The sequence below is a fragment of the Aristolochia californica genome, unplaced genomic scaffold, assembly GCF_029961685.1.
Source record: "Aristolochia californica isolate CCGP_79_NKW_82.1479 unplaced genomic scaffold, dmAriCali1.0.hap1 SCAF_15, whole genome shotgun sequence".
Taxonomy (NCBI): domain Eukaryota; kingdom Viridiplantae; phylum Streptophyta; class Magnoliopsida; order Piperales; family Aristolochiaceae; genus Aristolochia; species Aristolochia californica.
In genome coordinates, this window is record NW_027181826.1 from 6,183,473 (window position 1) to 6,202,514 (window position 19,042).

Here is a 19,042-nt window from a genome sequence, read left to right on the forward strand (position 1 = left end):
CGTAGTTGCAAGATCTAGTGTTGAAGTAGAATACCGAGCTATAGCCCACACTATAAGTGAACTTTTATGGATAAAGACGCTTCTTACTGAATTGGGATTTTATAAAGGAGGTTCTATGGGCCTAAGCAACTATGCACATTACGTCAAATCCAGTTTTCCATGAAAGAACTAAACATATTGAAGTGGATTGTCATTTTATACGGGAAAAGTTTCAATCAGGAATAATTTCTCTTAAATATGTTTCATCTCAAGAGCAATTAGTTGATATCCTCACCAAACTGGTAACGTCCAAAGTTCTATCTTATATAGGTGGCAAGCTGGGTATTTATGATGTATTTTCTCCACCAGCTTGAGGGGGAGTGTTGGAAGATGGGCTCAAGCCCACAAGCTCAAAGCTAGAAGCCCACACGTCAAAGGAGTGGCAAAGTGGTTATTTATGATATGTTCCACAAGGATGACATAGATATGTAAATACATTGTCTTAGTATGTCTTTTAATCTATTGAGTTGTAACCCTAAGGGCTTTGTAACACTATAAATAAGAGCATTAGCTAAGAGGTAAGGAATTCAATCCTTCTCCTCTATTTAGAAAAAGGTCCAACCACCCTCTCTTCTCTCTTGACGCATTCTCTCCTTCCCTTAATCCAAACTCTCCTCTCAAATGTCCTTCTCCTTTCTCCCTCTTCTCTCTCTTCTCTCCTTCTTCCACGTTAACCTAGAGTCGTTCTCATGGGGTCCTAACGTCTACAAAGATCAATATCTCCTTATAAAAAACTCAGATCGAGAATTAGTTGAATATTTAAGAAAATAGACTTACATGTATTTATTTTGATATATAATTTTCCATATAAAATCTCTTTCTTGATAGAATAAAATACCTCGAAAGTTGAAGTTTTTTTTGCTGTTGTTCTAACCTCTTTTGTAATCTAACCTTTGCTACTTTAAATATCGATTTCTTTTTGTAGATAACTCAGATAAAAAATTGGTTCAATAGGTAAAAGAATAGACTTACAGATATTTATTTTGATATATATTTTTCCATATAAAGTCTAGTTCTTGAGAGCATAAAATACCTTGAAAGTTGAAGCTTTCTACTACTGATCGAACCTCTTTTGCAATCTGACCTTCGCTCATTCAAATATCGATATATCTTTGTAGATAACTCAGATTGGAAAACATCCCTTTTCCTTATAAAGTAGACTCAAATATCTTTCTGTCAATATATATTTTGTAATATGAAAAACTCATTATAGAGGTGGAAAACGCAAAGAAAAATACAAATGTATGGACTAAAAAAAAAACTACGAACCTAAACTTAGGGTTTAAGATTTAGAAAAAAGGATCTCATTATCTTTGTGGGTTGACCAAGTCAACTCACAAAACCTGCTCTGATACCATATTGATTTTATGGAAAAGAGAAATACTTCATTGACTCCATTAACTTATTATAATCAGAGTACATGAACTTCTATTTGTAATAGAGGAAGGTAGTATAGTCCAATTACAATAAAACTACATTTGTCCCAATTACACCCAAACTCTAACACTTAAAGATAAGTCCTAGCATAATTAAATAACTCAATATAGATAAAAGACAAACATAACTCAAACTATAACTCTTCTAGGAATTGAAAGATGCCTTTGTGAGTCCTTGATCTTCCAACTTATGTGATAAGGATGTCAGCTCGTGGTAATCATGGTGTGTCCAACTTTTTATGTGTTTGGGCCAATCTTGTGGGTCTTCCTTGGTCGTGTGACTCATCTTATAATACTCTTAAATATGTGGATCTTCCTTGGTGATGTGGGCTTGGGCCTTTCTTCCAACAGTTTACATTGTGTAGGTGTTCTTAGTGGAAGTTGTGGCTAGTGCCCAAGTAGTTAAGCTAATTGAACTCCCAAGTATATATCTCATCTATATTTTTTTTTTGTTTTTTTATGAAAATCGTTTTTATTTTCTTATGGTTGGTTGATTGGAGTGTTATGGGATTGTCATTGCCACATGGTTAGGAGATGTTGGATGTATGTTATAATCCACCACATGGTTTAGTCATTCGTTTTTGGTTTTATGGGAATGTCATACATACATTGTGGGATGCGATATCAATTTAATAGAGTTCAAGGAAATGGTATTAAAACTTGTTGTTTTAGTTGTTTTGTCTTTGAAAACTAGTTGTTTGGACTCTAACAATAACTTGTCCTCTCTCTTGTCCGTTTGGTCAGTAGTTGTCAATCAAATGGTCCTTACTTTAGCTTTTCTCTTCTTCCCTTTGTACAGTTAGTCGTCAATCATTTGGGGCAGAAGGATCCAACAATACTTTTTTCACTATCTTATATATTGGATCGGATATTTGGTAGTGAGACAGTCTTTATTAATTCTTGAGTAGCTATTCTATCTTTTTGCATAAGTTGATCGATTGGTCTTCAGCTGGTCAGAAGAATGTTCTACCAATTTTCTTCTTGGCTCTTTTTTTTTTTTAATTTTAGAAAAATTATTCATTTAAATTACAATTAATTCCTAGTGTCTGTTATCATCTAATTTAACTTCAGCTGGCCAGACCAATAGCTGCTCATTTGAGTAGGAAGGGGGTGGTAGTCGCTAGCTTCTAAGGAAGCAGTAGGGTGGGTATCACAGGGAACCTGTCTTGCACTACTAAATGCAGGGATGCGCTTGCTATTTGACCTTGTAGAGCGGGAATTATGTTAGATCCAAGAGCCTTGCATAGGGGTTTGAGGTGGGGTTGGGTTTTTCCATCCCTCCCCTCTAGGTTTTGGCACATACCCACTTAAAGTTTTTTAGTTAAATGTTTTTATGTTTATTTATATTTTAAATTTTATAGAATTTTACTTTTTAACATCTGAGAATTTTACTTTTTTACTTTTCTCATCTGAATTTGTGATGATGAAGAGATCAGAGCCATTGATTTGGGATCACGAGGTGCGTTATAGTATCCAACTCCCTGACCACTTGAAATTGAAACCATTTCGAATCAAGTGTTTCGGGTCTGTTTGATACATTTCAGTGACTCAATACACATAAATAATACATAACATCTAGTCTAAGCAAGGGTATACGATCCAATTCAAAATGATTTGTGACATCCCGTTCTGCCATTCGTTTGATTCTAACTTCAATAACTAAATGTAGTAAATATTATTACTACAATTATAAAACTTTGCACATTATATCACATAATTCTCAGATGCCACTGATGATTTCAAGAAAGGTAATATTTATGAGAAATTTGACCTGTTAGAAGACTACCCAAGTGTGAGCATTGCATTGCAAACCTTTGGGAAAATTGCCTCTTTTCTTCAACGCCAAAAGCATTTTGATGAACTTTGATACACTATAAAAAAGCAATTACAATGACATTAGATAGGGACATTTCAGCGTCCCGATTACGTGTAAATGAATAGCTCGACATTGGAGGAGGCTTTTTCTCTACTTGTGTCCAAAACAATCACATGTTTGTCGATTAGTGTATCCTTTAGTGGACATGGGTGTCTCTGTTTACTCTTTGACAAGCCATCGATGCCAGCTAACTGAAGTACAAGCCCATGGCATATCTTGAAGGATTGAAACCACTTAGTATAGCTGCAAACCCAGAAAAGATAAATGCTTAAGCTATTTTTAAGATTATGAAACCTAGATGTAAGGATTCAATATGAGGCTTTTAACTCACCTAGAGGGGAGAGGATAATCACTAAACCAATTGGGTACAAGAAGAAAGTAGTCTTCTCCAGGAAGGGTAGCACTATTGTAACAGATCCAAGATCAAACTTCAATAAAAATTTCACACAAGCTAATTTAGGCCATGAATAGTTACTGTAGATGAAGACTATTTTTTTCTTACCATCATATCCTAGGAAGTTGAGATAGTGGTAGTAAGATATAGCCACCATAAAGAGCAAATTTGAGAGCAAGATAGGAATGAAACCATGCGTGACTAAAAGAGGTGAGAGAAAATACTGAAGCACTGGTAGAGAGGAAATCAAAGATTCAGTAACAAAATTTGATACAAGTAAAAAGGATACATAGGTATGGGTCAATTACCATAAAGTACAACAAATGTTGGGAAGAAAGAGTTGCAGTGCACATCAAATGCATACAACCTTCATGGCAAAACAAAAGACAAGAATCAGCAATTAAGTTTCCTAATGAAACTAAATCAGGTGCAGGTTGAATGGCAGGAAAAGGAGAAACAGAACAAGAAAAATTTCAAGATTGATCAAAATGTCTAGTGAAACCTTTTCACTCAAATAGTGAAATTATCACCAAGAATTCAATTATGTCTACAGTTCACTCCAGGAAAAAAATACACAGTATCCTTCAATACCTAAAGCATATATTTATAAAAATTTACCAGTTGATGAGTGTTCTAGTGATGTAAATATGGTTCAGTACCTTCACAGAGCATTTTGACTGTCTGATTGATGCATTTATGGATTGATGCATTTATGGAAATTGCAGACAACTTACTATATCTCTTCGGATCAATGCCATGAGATTGAGAGCAAGAACAACTGCTAGAATTCCAAAATGAAGTCCTTGTAATTTACTTACATCCATAGGATATTTTAACAAGATATTTCTGGTTTTCAAATTGATCCCATGTAGTTTCGGTTTTATCAACTGTTCTTTTTCATAAACTATTGTAATATAGTTTGAATTCAGAAAGCAATTTCATAATCAATCAAGAACATTTGTTTTATTGAACTGCATGCCTCTCAGAAAGCAGAGCAGTTAAGAATTGGAAACCACTAAAACTGCCGTGTATGTACGAGTAAGAACATTTGAGGACCTTACCATTCTACGCGCTGTTCAACCACATGGCTGTTTGAAGCTTCCTCACGAAAATAAGAGTTAGTCAAAAACCTGTATGGGAACGTCAACAGTTCTAGTCATCAACTTATCAAACTGAAGTGTAATTCAGGTAACAAGAACACAGACAGAACTTTCCAAAACCACTTCTTAAATTGCTAAGGATGTTCTCGAATTTGTCAATTTAGAAGTTCTTTTTTATAGATCAGTGATCATAAAGAGTAGAGATAACAGCCCCATCAAACTGTACTTGTTACTACTATAAATCAGACAAGGAATGCTAATATAGTTGATGAACTGATGCATTTAAGCCAGTCAAGCATAAGATTCCTACACATGTTCAGGTCCAGTCATTACCAACTAGGCAACAATTTATAGGTCTACTGGGCTGGTCTCACACAATCAGAAACAAAGGTTCAAAGAAGTTTCATGTCTCTCTTTGATATGGACCCTGGTGGTTCCATTATGATCCAAAAGAGAACTTCTCAAGAGGAGAGAATAGCCAATTAATCTAGACCTCATAATGACATAATTGATGAATTAGATAAAATATAACTGGAGTCAGGCTTTGGCTTTTGGAACTGATTATACAATTGGATCAATTTCAGATGAACAAATTAGAGATTTAAGAGGGTATACATCAAAAGTTTCTAAGCCTTCATCAACTTTTCATTCTTTTAAGATGCAGAGGACATCATTGGATTGAGTCACACACTCCATGCTGTAATCGTGTTCTACTTTTAAAGGAGAATTAAATAAGCTAATTGATAAACAGCCAGAGACGATGATCTGATGATTAGGTTGCCGTAGTATACAGGCCTAATGAAAATGGGCCTTTTCTACAGGAAAAAAGGTTGCTATAGTATATAATCATATTCACATACAGGCATCCCTAGTTTCTACTGTGTTCATAGGAATAATAAGATAGCTCCAAATCTTCTCGTTTTCAGATATATTTTTTTGAAGAGAAAAGAAGGATAGTATCATCTCATCACCAAGTATCTACTATTAGCAGGAACAGAGAATTACAAACATTTAGAACAGATTCAAGAGCTGTCTATAATGAGTAATTACTGTCCAGGTCCTCATCTAAATTTTTTTTTACTGGGTATCCAAAGCCAAGTGATATGTACCGAAGCTTAGAGATAATGCTTTTCTTTAAATGATCAGGAAAAGGCATACAGATGATATATAGAAAGGAACAACATGCACTATCTGTTTTCGGCAACCTGAACCAAAACAGGTAATTGGCTCAGCCAAATTGGACAAGGGCCATACTGATCAAGTTTATGATGGATTCAGGAGAACAATTTATTCATAATCCAAATTGCACCCTATACAACAAAATGTAGTGAGCAAAAGAAGCTCCATAAACTTATTCCAATTAGATTTCTGCCATTAACTATCCGCAACATCAGGTGAATTAATAGCATTTAAAACCAGATGCTTACCAACAACAAGTAGCCAATATTACTCCAATTACTAAGAAATGGAAAACCACAACCAAAAGAACAGTAAAAACAGCATGCCCCAAGCTGTAATCATACCTAGAAATGAGAAAAGATAGTGAAGGTAATTAGTATTTAAAGGAAAATAGAGAAGCAAGAATAGTAATAAATTGTGGCTGAAATCAAATATGAAGAAGAAAAAGTCAAACAAAGGGTAAAGATAATTAAATCACAACCAGTTCTCCCAGGGTCTAGGTGTCATATTGAGTAACTGCACATCAGAACTCAGGTCAAATACAAGATTTACATAAAAGATGGAAAACAAATTTGATACTCACGCAGCACAAAAAGCTGAAGTTGCAACCATCAAAAGAAGACCACAAATTACAACAAAAGCAGGATCATCTCGTGCCCACTGATTCTTTGTTTCTGAAAACAAATGAAAAACAGATAACTCATCTTCACACATCTCTTATAACAGAAAGATGGTTATAATTTAGAGTACCAGTCCTATATACAATTAAAGATAACAAATTATTTTCTTTTGAGATGCCGAAGTATAAACAAAGTGATTGCCACCAAATAATGTTCCAGCCAATGAGAATAGTGGAGCTTACTAAGCAGGGGAATTGACAGACTGACTGAACTAATCCCAGAGCAAAATTGGATTGAGAATTGGCAAGCTTCTAAATGAGCATACATAACACATTATGTTCCAAAAAATAGGCTCACGTATTACATAATACAGAAGATCGGCGTAAGATTCAAATAGTAGAATATAACTCAAACTAGAGCAGTAAATAGATTCAGGATTGCAGCAATCAAGCCTTGATTTATCAGTTTGGCTATGACAAGTGTTCAATGAACATTACGTTAGGCCAAGAGATGGGAAAGGGGGCCTTGTTCTCAGGCTAATGACGTGCTAGTTCTAAACACCTATCCATCAACTGGAGAGTGGATAGCAAACTTCAGTTTGGACTTGAGGCCTAAAGCAAGGATGTGAAAAGAGAAGAAAAAGATGAAGCAATGGCAAGACGGGCTGAGAGGGACTAAGTAGAAGATTGATCAAAGACAATGGAAGAGAAATTAAAGGAAAAAAATATCGGTCTCTTCAGTGAGGCGAGACAGATTCTTGACTTTACCTTCATAGTCCACGAAATTATTTATTGAAAAGACACCCATCGGCCATCCTCAATCTTGATATGGGAAAAGTTCTTGACATGTTGTTGTCCATGACCTCTCAGAGTAGATGGAGAAGTTAAATCTATGGTTGTCTCTTCTCAACATCCTAACCTACGGATCAGTACAATTTCTTCGACAGCATGTTGGATGCACTTGATGCTCCTACTCTTTAACATTGTGGAAGAAGGTTCCATGTTATCTATTCTTCACCTTAAAGAAATAATGGATCTTGATACCAGACTCTCTAACTCTTCTTTTTCCATTTCATTTTCAGTTAGATGGGGTGGTGAAGAATTGATGTTGCAAATTGTGGACAACACTCTCTGTTTCTGCAACAAGAATCTCGACAGTAACAAATACCTTTCCTTTCCTTTACACAAACTTATTCTGGGCAAAAGTTGATCCAAATCCTAGCTCTAAAGTTACAAATTCCTAGTCTTGGTTCCATCACTAGATCTCCTTAAAAGATCTGAGAGATGCTTGTCCCTAGAAAGAAAACTCTCTTTAGCTGCCCAGGTTACACAGTACAGGAACCTCAACCTACCACCTATTCTTCTCACCTCAGCTAGTGTATAAAATCACAAAAAGACATCAAAAAAACTTTTATCAAGCACAATAACCTTGTGAATTGGAAGACGGTCAACATGCCAAAGCACAATGACAATCTGGGTATCAAGCAAATCAAACATATAAACCAAATCTTCCAAAGAAAATGGTGAGGAAGTTTAGCTTTGATAAATGTAGCATGTGGATGATATTAATTGTAGTTAAGACTGATCAGTGATCACCATTTATTTCCTCCTGATTCCATCTGATGCCTCTAGCCTTCGAAAACTCATATGTATACGTAATCCTGATTTTCATAGATTTATTGCCCATGCAAATTTGGTAAGATAATTTGGTTAAGAGAAAAACCCTTGTTTTTTTTTTAAATGATGCTGTTTTTTATTATGACAAAAGCTCAAAAGAGCAAATTACAAAGGAGGAAAGCCTTCCCAAACAATGAGAGATTGTTGGGAAGTTCCAAATTTAGCCAATTTATTAGTTAGGAATGAGATTCCAATTACAATGGATAGAAGATACAATGTCAACAATACAATCTGTGATGGGCCAATGGCGCCAAGGAAGGGAGTTGTCTTTGGAACATTAACTGATAACAGTCTTCGAGTCTCCTTCAATGATTAACTTGCCATGGAGACATTCCTTGAAAATTTGGAGGCCAAATAGAAGAGCACTAACTTCAGCAGGCAACTTGTTATGCTTTTTGGAGCCATTGTTATGACTTCACTCATGCTTTTTCATATTTATCAGTGACTCTCGTACTACAATCGAAATTCTCTCCTCTCTGAGGTGAACCATTGATCTTAGATCTTAACTTGATGAGCACCCTATGTTAAAAAGAGGTAACTGTTGCAGATAAACTTGCCCTCCCTTCATGAGGACAAATACTTTGAAAGAGTGAAGAATGATGCCAAGGTCCAAAAGAGCTCTTCCACATTATATACTTTCACCTCCTAAGCAGGTCCTTCATTATGTAGACCTCCAAAAACTACTAAAGGATTTCTATTTAAGGGGAATTAACTTTCAACAACTATTTCAAAATTTCTACATTAATAGGACATGCGGTCATGCAAGGATATCTTTGATTATTGCTCTCATCCCTTTTATTTCCACATTGGTAAAGGCTTGAAATATCTTTTGATTCTTAATTGAGAAAACATCTCCTAACTTTGGTCACATGTTCTAGAATGGACCCGGTCCAAACTTTAACATGGTATCAAAGTAGGCATAACTATTGTTGGGCTTAGCTTGTGCCCCCACTTATGTTTGTGTCTCAGGCTGTCATCTATTTCATTTGCTTGTTAAGACCTAGATGTGAGGGGGTGTACTAGTGAGAATAAACCCACAAGGCTAAAGTTTGTGATAATCCTATAGTTATTAGTTGGGGAAAAAAACTTTGGTTAAGCATTTGGAATGGACCAAAACTTTAACAATCCCCAATTACAAGGAATCAGAAAATCCTTGAAATGCATTTAAAAAAAAAAAAAAAACAGAAACCTTTACAAAGTGATTAGTCCAGCTCTTACAAGATTTTGTTAAGGTGCGTTAGCAAACAGAGTCCATAAACCATGCAGCTTTCTCCAATGCCACCACATGATGCAGATTTCATCACTCATGAAATGTTCCAAAACTATAATAGAAATTGGCAGCCATGTGTGATTATTAAAATTGATTTGGAGTAGGATTTTCACAAAATTGGCTGGGAACATTTGGGCTGCATTCTTGAGGAAATGGCTTATGGGAACTGACAATGTCACTTAGGATAAACAGCAAGTAAAATGTGGGGCCTCAGCATTTTGGACTCCATCAAGGGTAAGTATTGGGATCTTCTACATGACTTCAGGTTATACAGAAAGATTCACCTCCCTTAACATTGCAACTCTAATGCCATCCATTGGCTAGAAGCAAAAAGGATAATCCCTCTGACAATTAAGAGAGAAAAGAGAAAGAAAAAATGATTGCATCCATTAGTTTCCTCTAAATTTTTAGGAATCATACCCCACATTTAGCAAACTAACATGCTGGTTGTTTGCCAATGGGCAGCTCTTCAAGTCAACATCGCCATTGATGACTCCAATCTTCTTGTTTAATTTCGCCAGAAGACAAAAGGAATACAGAGCTAGGAGGTGGTCAAAGTAGCCTTTTCTTTTTTTTGGAAAAAGGGAGCATTAAGGCAAGCAGGAAACAACAACCAAAGAGGAGAGATCTCTTATAATGAACGGTTGAAGGGAGATCCCTTCTTTAGCAAGAGAATCAGCTAAACTATTAGCTGATCTACGAATATGATTTCAATTACAAATAATAGGACTAGCAAGGTCTTGAATTTCAAAAATACAACTCCAATGTTGCCAGGACGGATCTTTCTTGCCTTCACACCACAAAATCAGACTCTTGGAGTCACCTTAAACAAGTAGCCTTCCTTGGAAGTGATCATGGAAAATATGGAGTTTGTCAAAGAAAACAACTCGGCAGTCGTGAAGCCCGAAATACCAGTAAGTCCCAAGTAAGATGCCAAACTAGAACCTGAAGAGTCTCTAAAAACACCACCAACACCGGAGGCCCTGGGTTTCCTAAGGATGAGCCATCAAAATTTAGCTTTATGCTGGTCTGATCAGGAGGAAGCCATTCAACCAATTTGGGACAGCTCACAGCAGCAAGAGTGACAACTTTCATACAATTACTCTTCAACAAGTCACCAGAAATATCCGAAAAGGATCCAAATTTCTCAACCAGATAATAATCTGATAAGAAGCTTTTTTTTTGTCAGAGAATCCCACAAAGAAGAAGCTTGCTGAAAGTGTCTGAAGTTTCTCTCACTCCATATTAGCCAAGGGATAAAACAGCACACACTTGTAGCATTAGCTTCCCAAGCATTGGAAGTTGAGACCCTTGAGCAGATGGAAACCAAATCGAAGAAAGTAGCAGGAAGACAAAGGGCAATATTAAATAGGTTTTTTTTTTTTTTTTTTTTGAAATGATGCTTTGGAAATATTAAATAGGTTGAAAAAATTATTCCAGATGTAACAAGAATAACCACAACGCAAAAGGAGGTGGTTGATGGTTTCCTCTTCCACACCACAAAAAAGACAAAGAGGGCCGTTTATATGAATGCCACTGCGGATCAAGTTGTCACGAGTTAAAAGCTTCCCATGCATACCACTCCATAAGAAAATGTTTGCTTTTGGAGGCCCCGATAGAAACCAAGCAGCAGCAGCAGCTGCAGGACATCGTGAAAATTCCAGAAAGTAGATGATAGCAGTTCGAAGAGGTCACAGTAGCCTTTGCAATTTGTTCTTAGCCTTGTTTAGTGCCCCTTCTTTACAATAAAGTATCCACCCAAAATGAAATAATATAAAGGTGCGACAGTTGATTAATGTTATTAAGGAAAAACCCCACATAGATTTGTGAGTACAAAGATCTAGAGTTTATTAGTTGGGAAAAAGGCTTCCTAAAGTGGCTAGTCATTTTGGGACAGGGCCTTGGACCTAATTTAACATGGTATCAGAGCAGGTTGGTCCCGAGTTTGAATCCCGCTCCCGCCGCGTTTCCACAGTTGTCCCCGTGCGCTATCTACTGGCCCTGAATTTCCACGGGTTTCCCCGTGCAAGGGAGTGTTGAGATATTTATATCGGACCAGTCCTTGTATAAGATCCGTGAGGTTGCTGTCCTAAAAGGTTCGAGCCTTTTAGCGCACTGGTTTTAACATGGTATCAGAGCAGGTACTCATATGTGGGCTTGCACCTAAACTATCTACTTGTAGAGCCACAACATAGGGCCTACACCTAAATTATCCACTTGTAGAGCCACAAAAAGAGAGTCGACACATGAGGGGGAGTGTTCAGGTCTTGAGTTTATTAGTTGGGAAAAAGGCTTCCTAAGGTGGCTAGTCATTTTGGGATAGGGCCTTGAACCCAATTTAACAAATGTATCATTGGCCTATGTTATAAATCCATGTTTAGTGGCTCATTACATTCTCATGCAACAAAAACCACAAAAAGTAACATTTATAACCATAATGACAAGCTGGTTTCTTCCTTTTTCGTTGAATGTTAAAGAACCCAGTGCTGAACTAACTAGAAATGAACATCTAATCTGGTAGACAAGTATCACATCCACTGTGTGTCATGTTGGTAGGCAGTTGTATCAGCATTATATCGGTACTGCCATCAATTTCAGATAACATGAATCAGAATAGAAGAAAGACAAACTCAACATATTAAAAATGGACTTACGTTTGTGATATTTAGTGTGCTGATAGCTGCCTCCAGTTGCCCAATTCATATGCAAAAGGCAGTGAGAGAAAAACGGAAAGGTAAATACAACAATTTATCAGAATAATGAATGTCAGAGAAAAAATATCAAAAAGAAATATACAACAACATCAAATGCCTCAAGAATCTGGAACTCAGGAGAGAAATATGTCACGTACTGACCACAATAACCACAGCAAAGTACCAATGAAACATAGATTGCAGAAAGTGTAGGACCAGACTATAAGAGCAAATATTATATACACATCAGTTAAAAGAATGGATCATATTTGATCATGAAAGTAGAAGCAGATTAAAAAATCAGGTAGCCTCCACTAGCTAATTATGTAAAGAAGAGAACAAAGAAGAATTTTTTTATTTTTTTAAAATGTTTGTAATGTACTAACCTTCAAAGTTTTACAGAATAAAGCTACAGGCCAGCTATACATAACAGACAAAATGATAGCTCAAAGATACTAGCAGTTCTGAAGTTGTATCAGATAAAGGACCATAAGACTTCGACAATGAGAAGATACATATTTCTTGACAAACACGAAAGTAGGAATACTCTCCCACAATAACTTCTTTCTCTCTCATATAACAAGCTTGTTGTGGTACAGAGGTTTGAGATGGGCAAGATTTTTTTTTCTGAAATGAGTTTGGAGAGACTCAGGTTTAATAGTTTGAAAGAGGTTGGAATTGGAAAGCACAGTTGGGAAACTCGAAAATCGGAATTGGAACAGGTAACTTAAAAATTATAATTAGGATGACTCAGATCTGCAAGTCGGATCTCATAAATTTTGATTTGGTAACACAATTAACATATGACAAGTAACATACATAATATCTCTCATATCTAACATAAATTTATTTAAATTTGATTAACCTAGATTAATTCTCATTTATCATAATCATCATTAATTATTTTTGAACTTATATAATATTTTGAGAAAATGACAAATATAGTTGATCCAACCGTTGACTGAGCCTAAAATGCCAAAAATAAAAAACCTTCAAATAGATTATTAGATCACCTCAATTGTTGATTTGGAGAACTTTAGTCACCGCTAAAGCAAACAAATTATCTGGATGGTGGACTGAGGGTGGGAGACGTAATAAGTTGTCCCCTGTTTGGAAAAAAATTGTAATATTATTACCTGATTTCAAGAAGGTCATAAAATGCTACTCTAGTAAGGGAAATCTGACAAAATTTTGGTCAAATTGGTGGATGGTCCCGTGCAGTTTCAATATCAGCCATGGTTTGATTTCAAACTTGTCCAAGAATATTGAAGCCTCTATCTCAGACCAGTGGACCGAACTAGAGGTTGGAACTTGAATCTCCAGAGAGCCCTTTCGAACTCAGAGGCCTTATTGGCATCCAACCTCCGTACTTGTCTCTCCTCGATAACTCCTGGGAATGTGCCTGATACACTCATATGGATTCCTTGCCCAGAAGGTACATTCTCCACTGCATCTGCTTATAAATTCCTCAGCTGCCCCAACCCTCCACAAACCGATCATCCTGCAGCCATTGCCTGGACCCTGCTTGCCCCTCCACGTGCAAAAATTTTTATCTGAAGCGCATGTCGGAACAAAATCCTCATGTCTAATTCTTTAATCCGACGAAGAACCCCTGTCCAGGACCCCTTCTGCCCCTTCTGCCAAACTTCCCTCGATACAGCCTCCCATGTCCTCTTACTTTGCAACTTTGCCCACACTGTCTGGACTAGCCTCCTCAAAAAAATCGGTTTCTAGTACTGCCCTTCTCAAAATCTTACACCCACTATTCTCTCGGTTACCAGTGCTAGCCTCCCAAAGCTCGGGAAATTACTTATCTCTTGTTGCGTTGGCCATATCATTTGGGCCTTATGGAAGAAAGAAACAACCAAAAATTTAACTTAAAATCTATCCCTATTGACAAACTGATAGAAAATATTGTTGGCCAAGTTTCCTCGTGGATCCTCATGCGTAAGGAATTTCGGAATATTAACGGCTTCAACCTAAGAGGGAACTGGTTGCTGATAGCTGGCATGACTTATCCTTCCCGTCCCCCCACTATGGAAATTTGGTCTCCCCCTTCGATGGACCACTGCAAATTAAATTTCGATGGTAGTGCTTTTGGATGCCCTGGTCCTACAGACTTTGGTGGAGTTATCCATGATGGTAATGGTTGTCTACTTTTTACCTTCATTGGGCTGATTGAAATCTCCGATTCTACCACTGTTGAGCTCTCCGGTTTGCTTAATGGGCTGCAAATTTTCAAACGCCATCTTGTGAGGCCCCTCTCTATTGAAGGTGATTCTAAAATTGTCATTAACTAGTGTGCGAAGTCAACTCCTCCCCCATGGCGGCACTGAGATATGTTTTTTGATATATGTAATTTAATTTCTCTTATGAACTGTAATTGGAAGCACATTCCTAGGTCAGCTAACCATTTAGCTGACACTCAAGCTAAATTAGGTGTTTCACTCCAACACCTTGTTGTGGAAGAAGGCCCTTTTTAGCTAGGTATTGTACTTTTCCTCTTTTAATAGTTTATCCATCTTCATTCAAAAAAAAAAAAAAAAAATCACCTAAATTGAACTTTAAAATCCTCCAACCAAGAGTTCTTTTACAAACTACCCTAGAATCCATCCAACTTAGCTCTTTCACAATTCAATCAAATTGAGTAAAATATTCCTAATCCACACCAACTGGATCTATTGCACTGAAAAACATAGGGAATGCTTCATCGATCACTTTGAAAGGACCAAAAAATTCTAACGTATGGCCCTATTGTTCTGGTCAATCTGCAGTTTTATTAGAAGTTTCACAATTTGATCAAATTAAGCTAAATCATATTGATCCAATTAAGCTGAATCATACTGATCCACACCATCCAATGGATCCAGAGCACTAAAAAACATAGTAAATGCCTCTTCAATCACTTTGATCAAACCATAAAATCATAAAATATGACCATACCTTTATGACTAATCTGGGCTATTAAATAAAACAAAGTGTTGCCTTTTTTCTCCCTCCAAAAACCTAGCTACCAGCCTCCCTGTCTGCTGCCAATTTCTGTCAAAATTGCATCCCGTAACGACGAGAGGAGACCACCAATAGATTCCTCTACCTCTGGTGATCAGTTTCCAACCGTTTTTGTCATGTTTTCAACTTTTTTAGGGTTTTTAACATCACATTCCACTGTTTTTCAGCAATTTTCCGGCAAAAACTCATCTTTTTCTGGCAATTTTCCCCTCTGGTCCAGGTCTTCCAGGCCACCTCCATGGATGGCCATTCCTTCCAATGTTCAACTCAGCCCAGTCATCAAGTTAAGGGTGAAAATTGGCCAAACTCGCCCAAGTGAACTTGGATACAGATGAGCTTGGTATAAGACGGGTTCTTGTTTGATATAAGATAGGTTCTTACAGAAATTTGGCAAGGTTTATTGCCTTTCCGAGTCCACTCAGTGAGTTTCATTCTATAATGGAAAGATCTCATGTTTGTTAGATTGCAACATGAAAAAAGAAAAAAACTTTGGGCAGACATGTTAGATAGAACAGACCAAACTTAAAAAATGACAATGAAGAAGGCAATGGTTCCTTTTTCCAAAATAGTTGGAAATTTTTTTATCAAGAACATTAGTTAATTCCTTGGCTAGGAATTACATTCCCTTTCAACATCATGTAAGAGAATACATTACATGATCTTACTGAATGTATTCATATTAGGCCATGGTGTATCTTTCTTCTTTTCTCCCCTTTCAGTGTGAACTTTTTGCCAGTTCCCCTTCTTAATGGTTCTTAAATGTTCTCTTTAAGAAAAATGGTTCTTAAATGTTGAAGCATTATAAAGTTATTATAAGAAGTCAGACCCTAGCCTAACTGATAAAAAACAGGACCTCTATCCCAGAGGAACTCTCCATCTTCACCTTTCAAAAAACAGTGCACACTCACTTGGTTGACTCTACATAAATGTTGCATTTTTGAAAGCTTGAAAAATTAAGGTAGAAGATTTTCAGTTTAGATACATACACAACCTTTGGTGAGGTACAGAGGTGGAGCATCTGCCAGAATGTGTACTCAATATCCATTTGTTGCCACTACAATAAAGAAAACAAACAACTTATCTGAGACAACAGGAGCAATGATACAATCATATTGTGGCACAGTAGTAATTCTTTTTTAAATACTGCAAAAAAAAGAGTTGGTTCATTTTGAAGAAAAACATAGAAACATCCTTTTGAAAGAAAAAAATAAAACAAAAAATAAATATGACAAAGTAGGATACTGTTGGTGGAGCTAAAAGGACTTCCAGGATACCATCCTGGAGTCCCATCACTTCCTAAATTCAACCTGAACTGCCTCTGGAACTGTAGCAATCCAAGAACTTTTAACCATAATTTTGTTATAGGAGCAAGGTGGAACTCCCCTTTTGTTATTTGATGAAAGAATATCAACATTCCAAGTGGACCAAGATGCCAATATTAGAAAATTAAAAATCCTCAATAGGTGAGGCGAGGGAACAAACAAGGCAAATTGGCCTCAGCGATCACATGAAAATGCGTAGTCTAAAAAATATGTATCTACACAAGAAAATCTCCATTCTACAATAGACTTGGAAAAATACAAGTTTATAGGTCTATAAGAAGCTTCTATCTTTCAATTCTCCCATTCTTATGACGGAGATGGTCCTTAACAGCATTTCGGTATCAGTAGCTTCATAGCCATAACCGGCAGCAGTTAGAGGAGCAATCCCACTCTTAAGATTAGCCCGATGAGATAAAATCACTCGAGGACCATATTCTCGACCTCAAACACAAAACTGTACAAGTTCAGTGTTGCAAGAGAATGTAACAGACACATGCCATAAACTAATCACCAGACAAAATAAAATAACGCAAATGAGATCGAAGGAGTCAGATCGGATCAAATTGAGCAAAGCGATATTAGCAGAAAGGCACACAGATTGAAAGAGAGTAAACCTTGACGACTCTTCGAAGGTATTGGGGGAAGATGGGATTAGGGCGACCATTAGAGGGCGTGCGCCCTTTCGAGACGGTCGGCAGCATAGGCCTCTACTTAGCTGGAGATCTGGTTCCTTTCCCTGCCGGTGTCGTTCCTCTTTGTTGGTCTGTTGGCAACCGAGAAGCCGAAAGCCGATCTCCTGTGCTTCTTCCCCTCGTGGAAAATAAAAAAATGGGTAATCGAGTGAGGGAATGAAATCATCGAATGTCCGGATCTATACCGAGTGGTATCCGATATAGGACGTCCGAATTCAGGATCCGACGTACCGAGTCCCGTAAGCAAAACACTGCTTACAACGCATGTCATCCCTAAAGGACCAAGACAAAGGGGCCCCCCTTAAAAACGACTAAATGAACCTGCATTGGCAATAAGACTCTAGATATAATCTGGTGGAAATTATAACGTGGAGGGCTTGTTGAGCTTTTGAGATATTCATATCATTATTTCAGATACCTGCCTAAGGGGACAATCCCATTTTAAGTAAGGTAATATCTCGTATAGGGGTGAAACGATATTTAAATGGAACACAATATGCTATTTTGTATACTATTTTATTTATATTCCATATATTGATATATATAATCAACTATTCATACAAAATGTGGATTAACACTTGAGCTTTTAAAATATTTGTTGATTTCAAGTTAGGATCATTGACATTATCTCCCAGTTTGAGGGGGAGAATAAAATGAGAAGTATGAAGGATGAACAAATTGGAGATTGTTTGATTTATTAATTATCATATAACACTTAGTTCAACTTATTATTGGCAATCTATTATTCAACTAGACTCACTCACTCATTGTCAAAGATACTATCTGCTGTCTAATACCGGTTTGACTTCGACTTGATTATTACCCTAGATTATTACCTTGGATTATCCTTGGCTTATTACTTGATGCATAACTTCCTTATTCAAGGATGGACTTGTTGTAGATTATCATATGTGTACTTCTTACTCTTAAGGACTTTTACTACCTACTGGTTTGGTTATTCTGATGAAGAAGAAAACACATGATTATCTTTCGATAATTACCCTTTTACCCCCCTATTTTGACATATTTACTCCTACCATTTGAGAATCGGTACTTTGCGTTGGGACACCGTGATGGAGGAGTTTATTACTACACTTCTGAGTAATGCCTAAGACCTACTTCCTACAAAGGATAGGAGTGTGCCCAACATCTAGCATGAGTCAAGTCTATTATTCACTCAAGAGGTATTTTTCAAGCTACACTGAGAAAGTGGGTAGACTTTGTGCCCCACAATAGGGCTACATTTTCACTTGTGAAATTGAGATAAAAGTATTTTGGACTATGACCATTTGATTGGAGTATAGAGCAATGTCTTATAGCTAAGAGTGAATTTACTCTCACTTATATTATGTCAGTTGGACCTCTTGGAAGAGACCACCAGCTTGAGGGGGAGTGTTGGAAGATATGGTGGATTGCCATTTTATACGGGAAGATCCAATACACCATTTGCAATAAGCTGGGCGTTCATGATGTTCTCTCGCCCCTAGCTTGAGGGGACTGTTGGAAGATGGGCTCAAGCCCTCACGACCAAGGAAGGCTCAAATGTCCAAGTGTGTGAAAAATTGGCTCAAGCCCATCAAATCAAGGAAGGCCCACACATTCAAGAGAGGTGGAAGATAGGCTAAAACCCATAGAACAAGGAGAAGGCCCGTATGCCCATAAATGATGGTATGATAGTAAATAAAGAATCATCTCATAAATATGGCATTGATATAATTAGTTTAATTTTTTGGGTA

General features: G+C 37.0%; 1 protein-coding gene across 2 annotated transcripts; it reads right to left on the reverse strand.

Moving 5' to 3' along the window:
* Positions 1-2,947: 2,947 nt before the first annotated feature.
* LOC137951487 (uncharacterized) lies at positions 2,948-17,442 on the reverse strand. 2 transcript variants are annotated; one of them, XM_068798168.1, is made up of 10 exons: positions 17,229-17,442; positions 16,284-16,346; positions 12,245-12,270; positions 6,608-6,698; positions 6,273-6,368; positions 4,807-4,875; positions 4,054-4,112; positions 3,854-3,976; positions 3,683-3,754; positions 2,948-3,594 (listed from the first exon to the last, which is right to left on the reverse strand). In XM_068798168.1, the coding sequence occupies exons 1-10, from the start codon at positions 17,276-17,278 to the stop codon at positions 3,539-3,541; spliced, it is 705 nt and encodes a 234-aa protein (XP_068654269.1). In that variant the 5' UTR covers positions 17,279-17,442; the 3' UTR covers positions 2,948-3,538. The 2 variants fall into 2 exon arrangements, with proteins under 2 accessions (XP_068654269.1, XP_068654268.1); XM_068798167.1 differs by having other exon boundaries at positions 2,953-3,594; positions 16,279-16,346.
* Between the last annotated feature and the right edge of the window lie 1,600 nt (positions 17,443-19,042).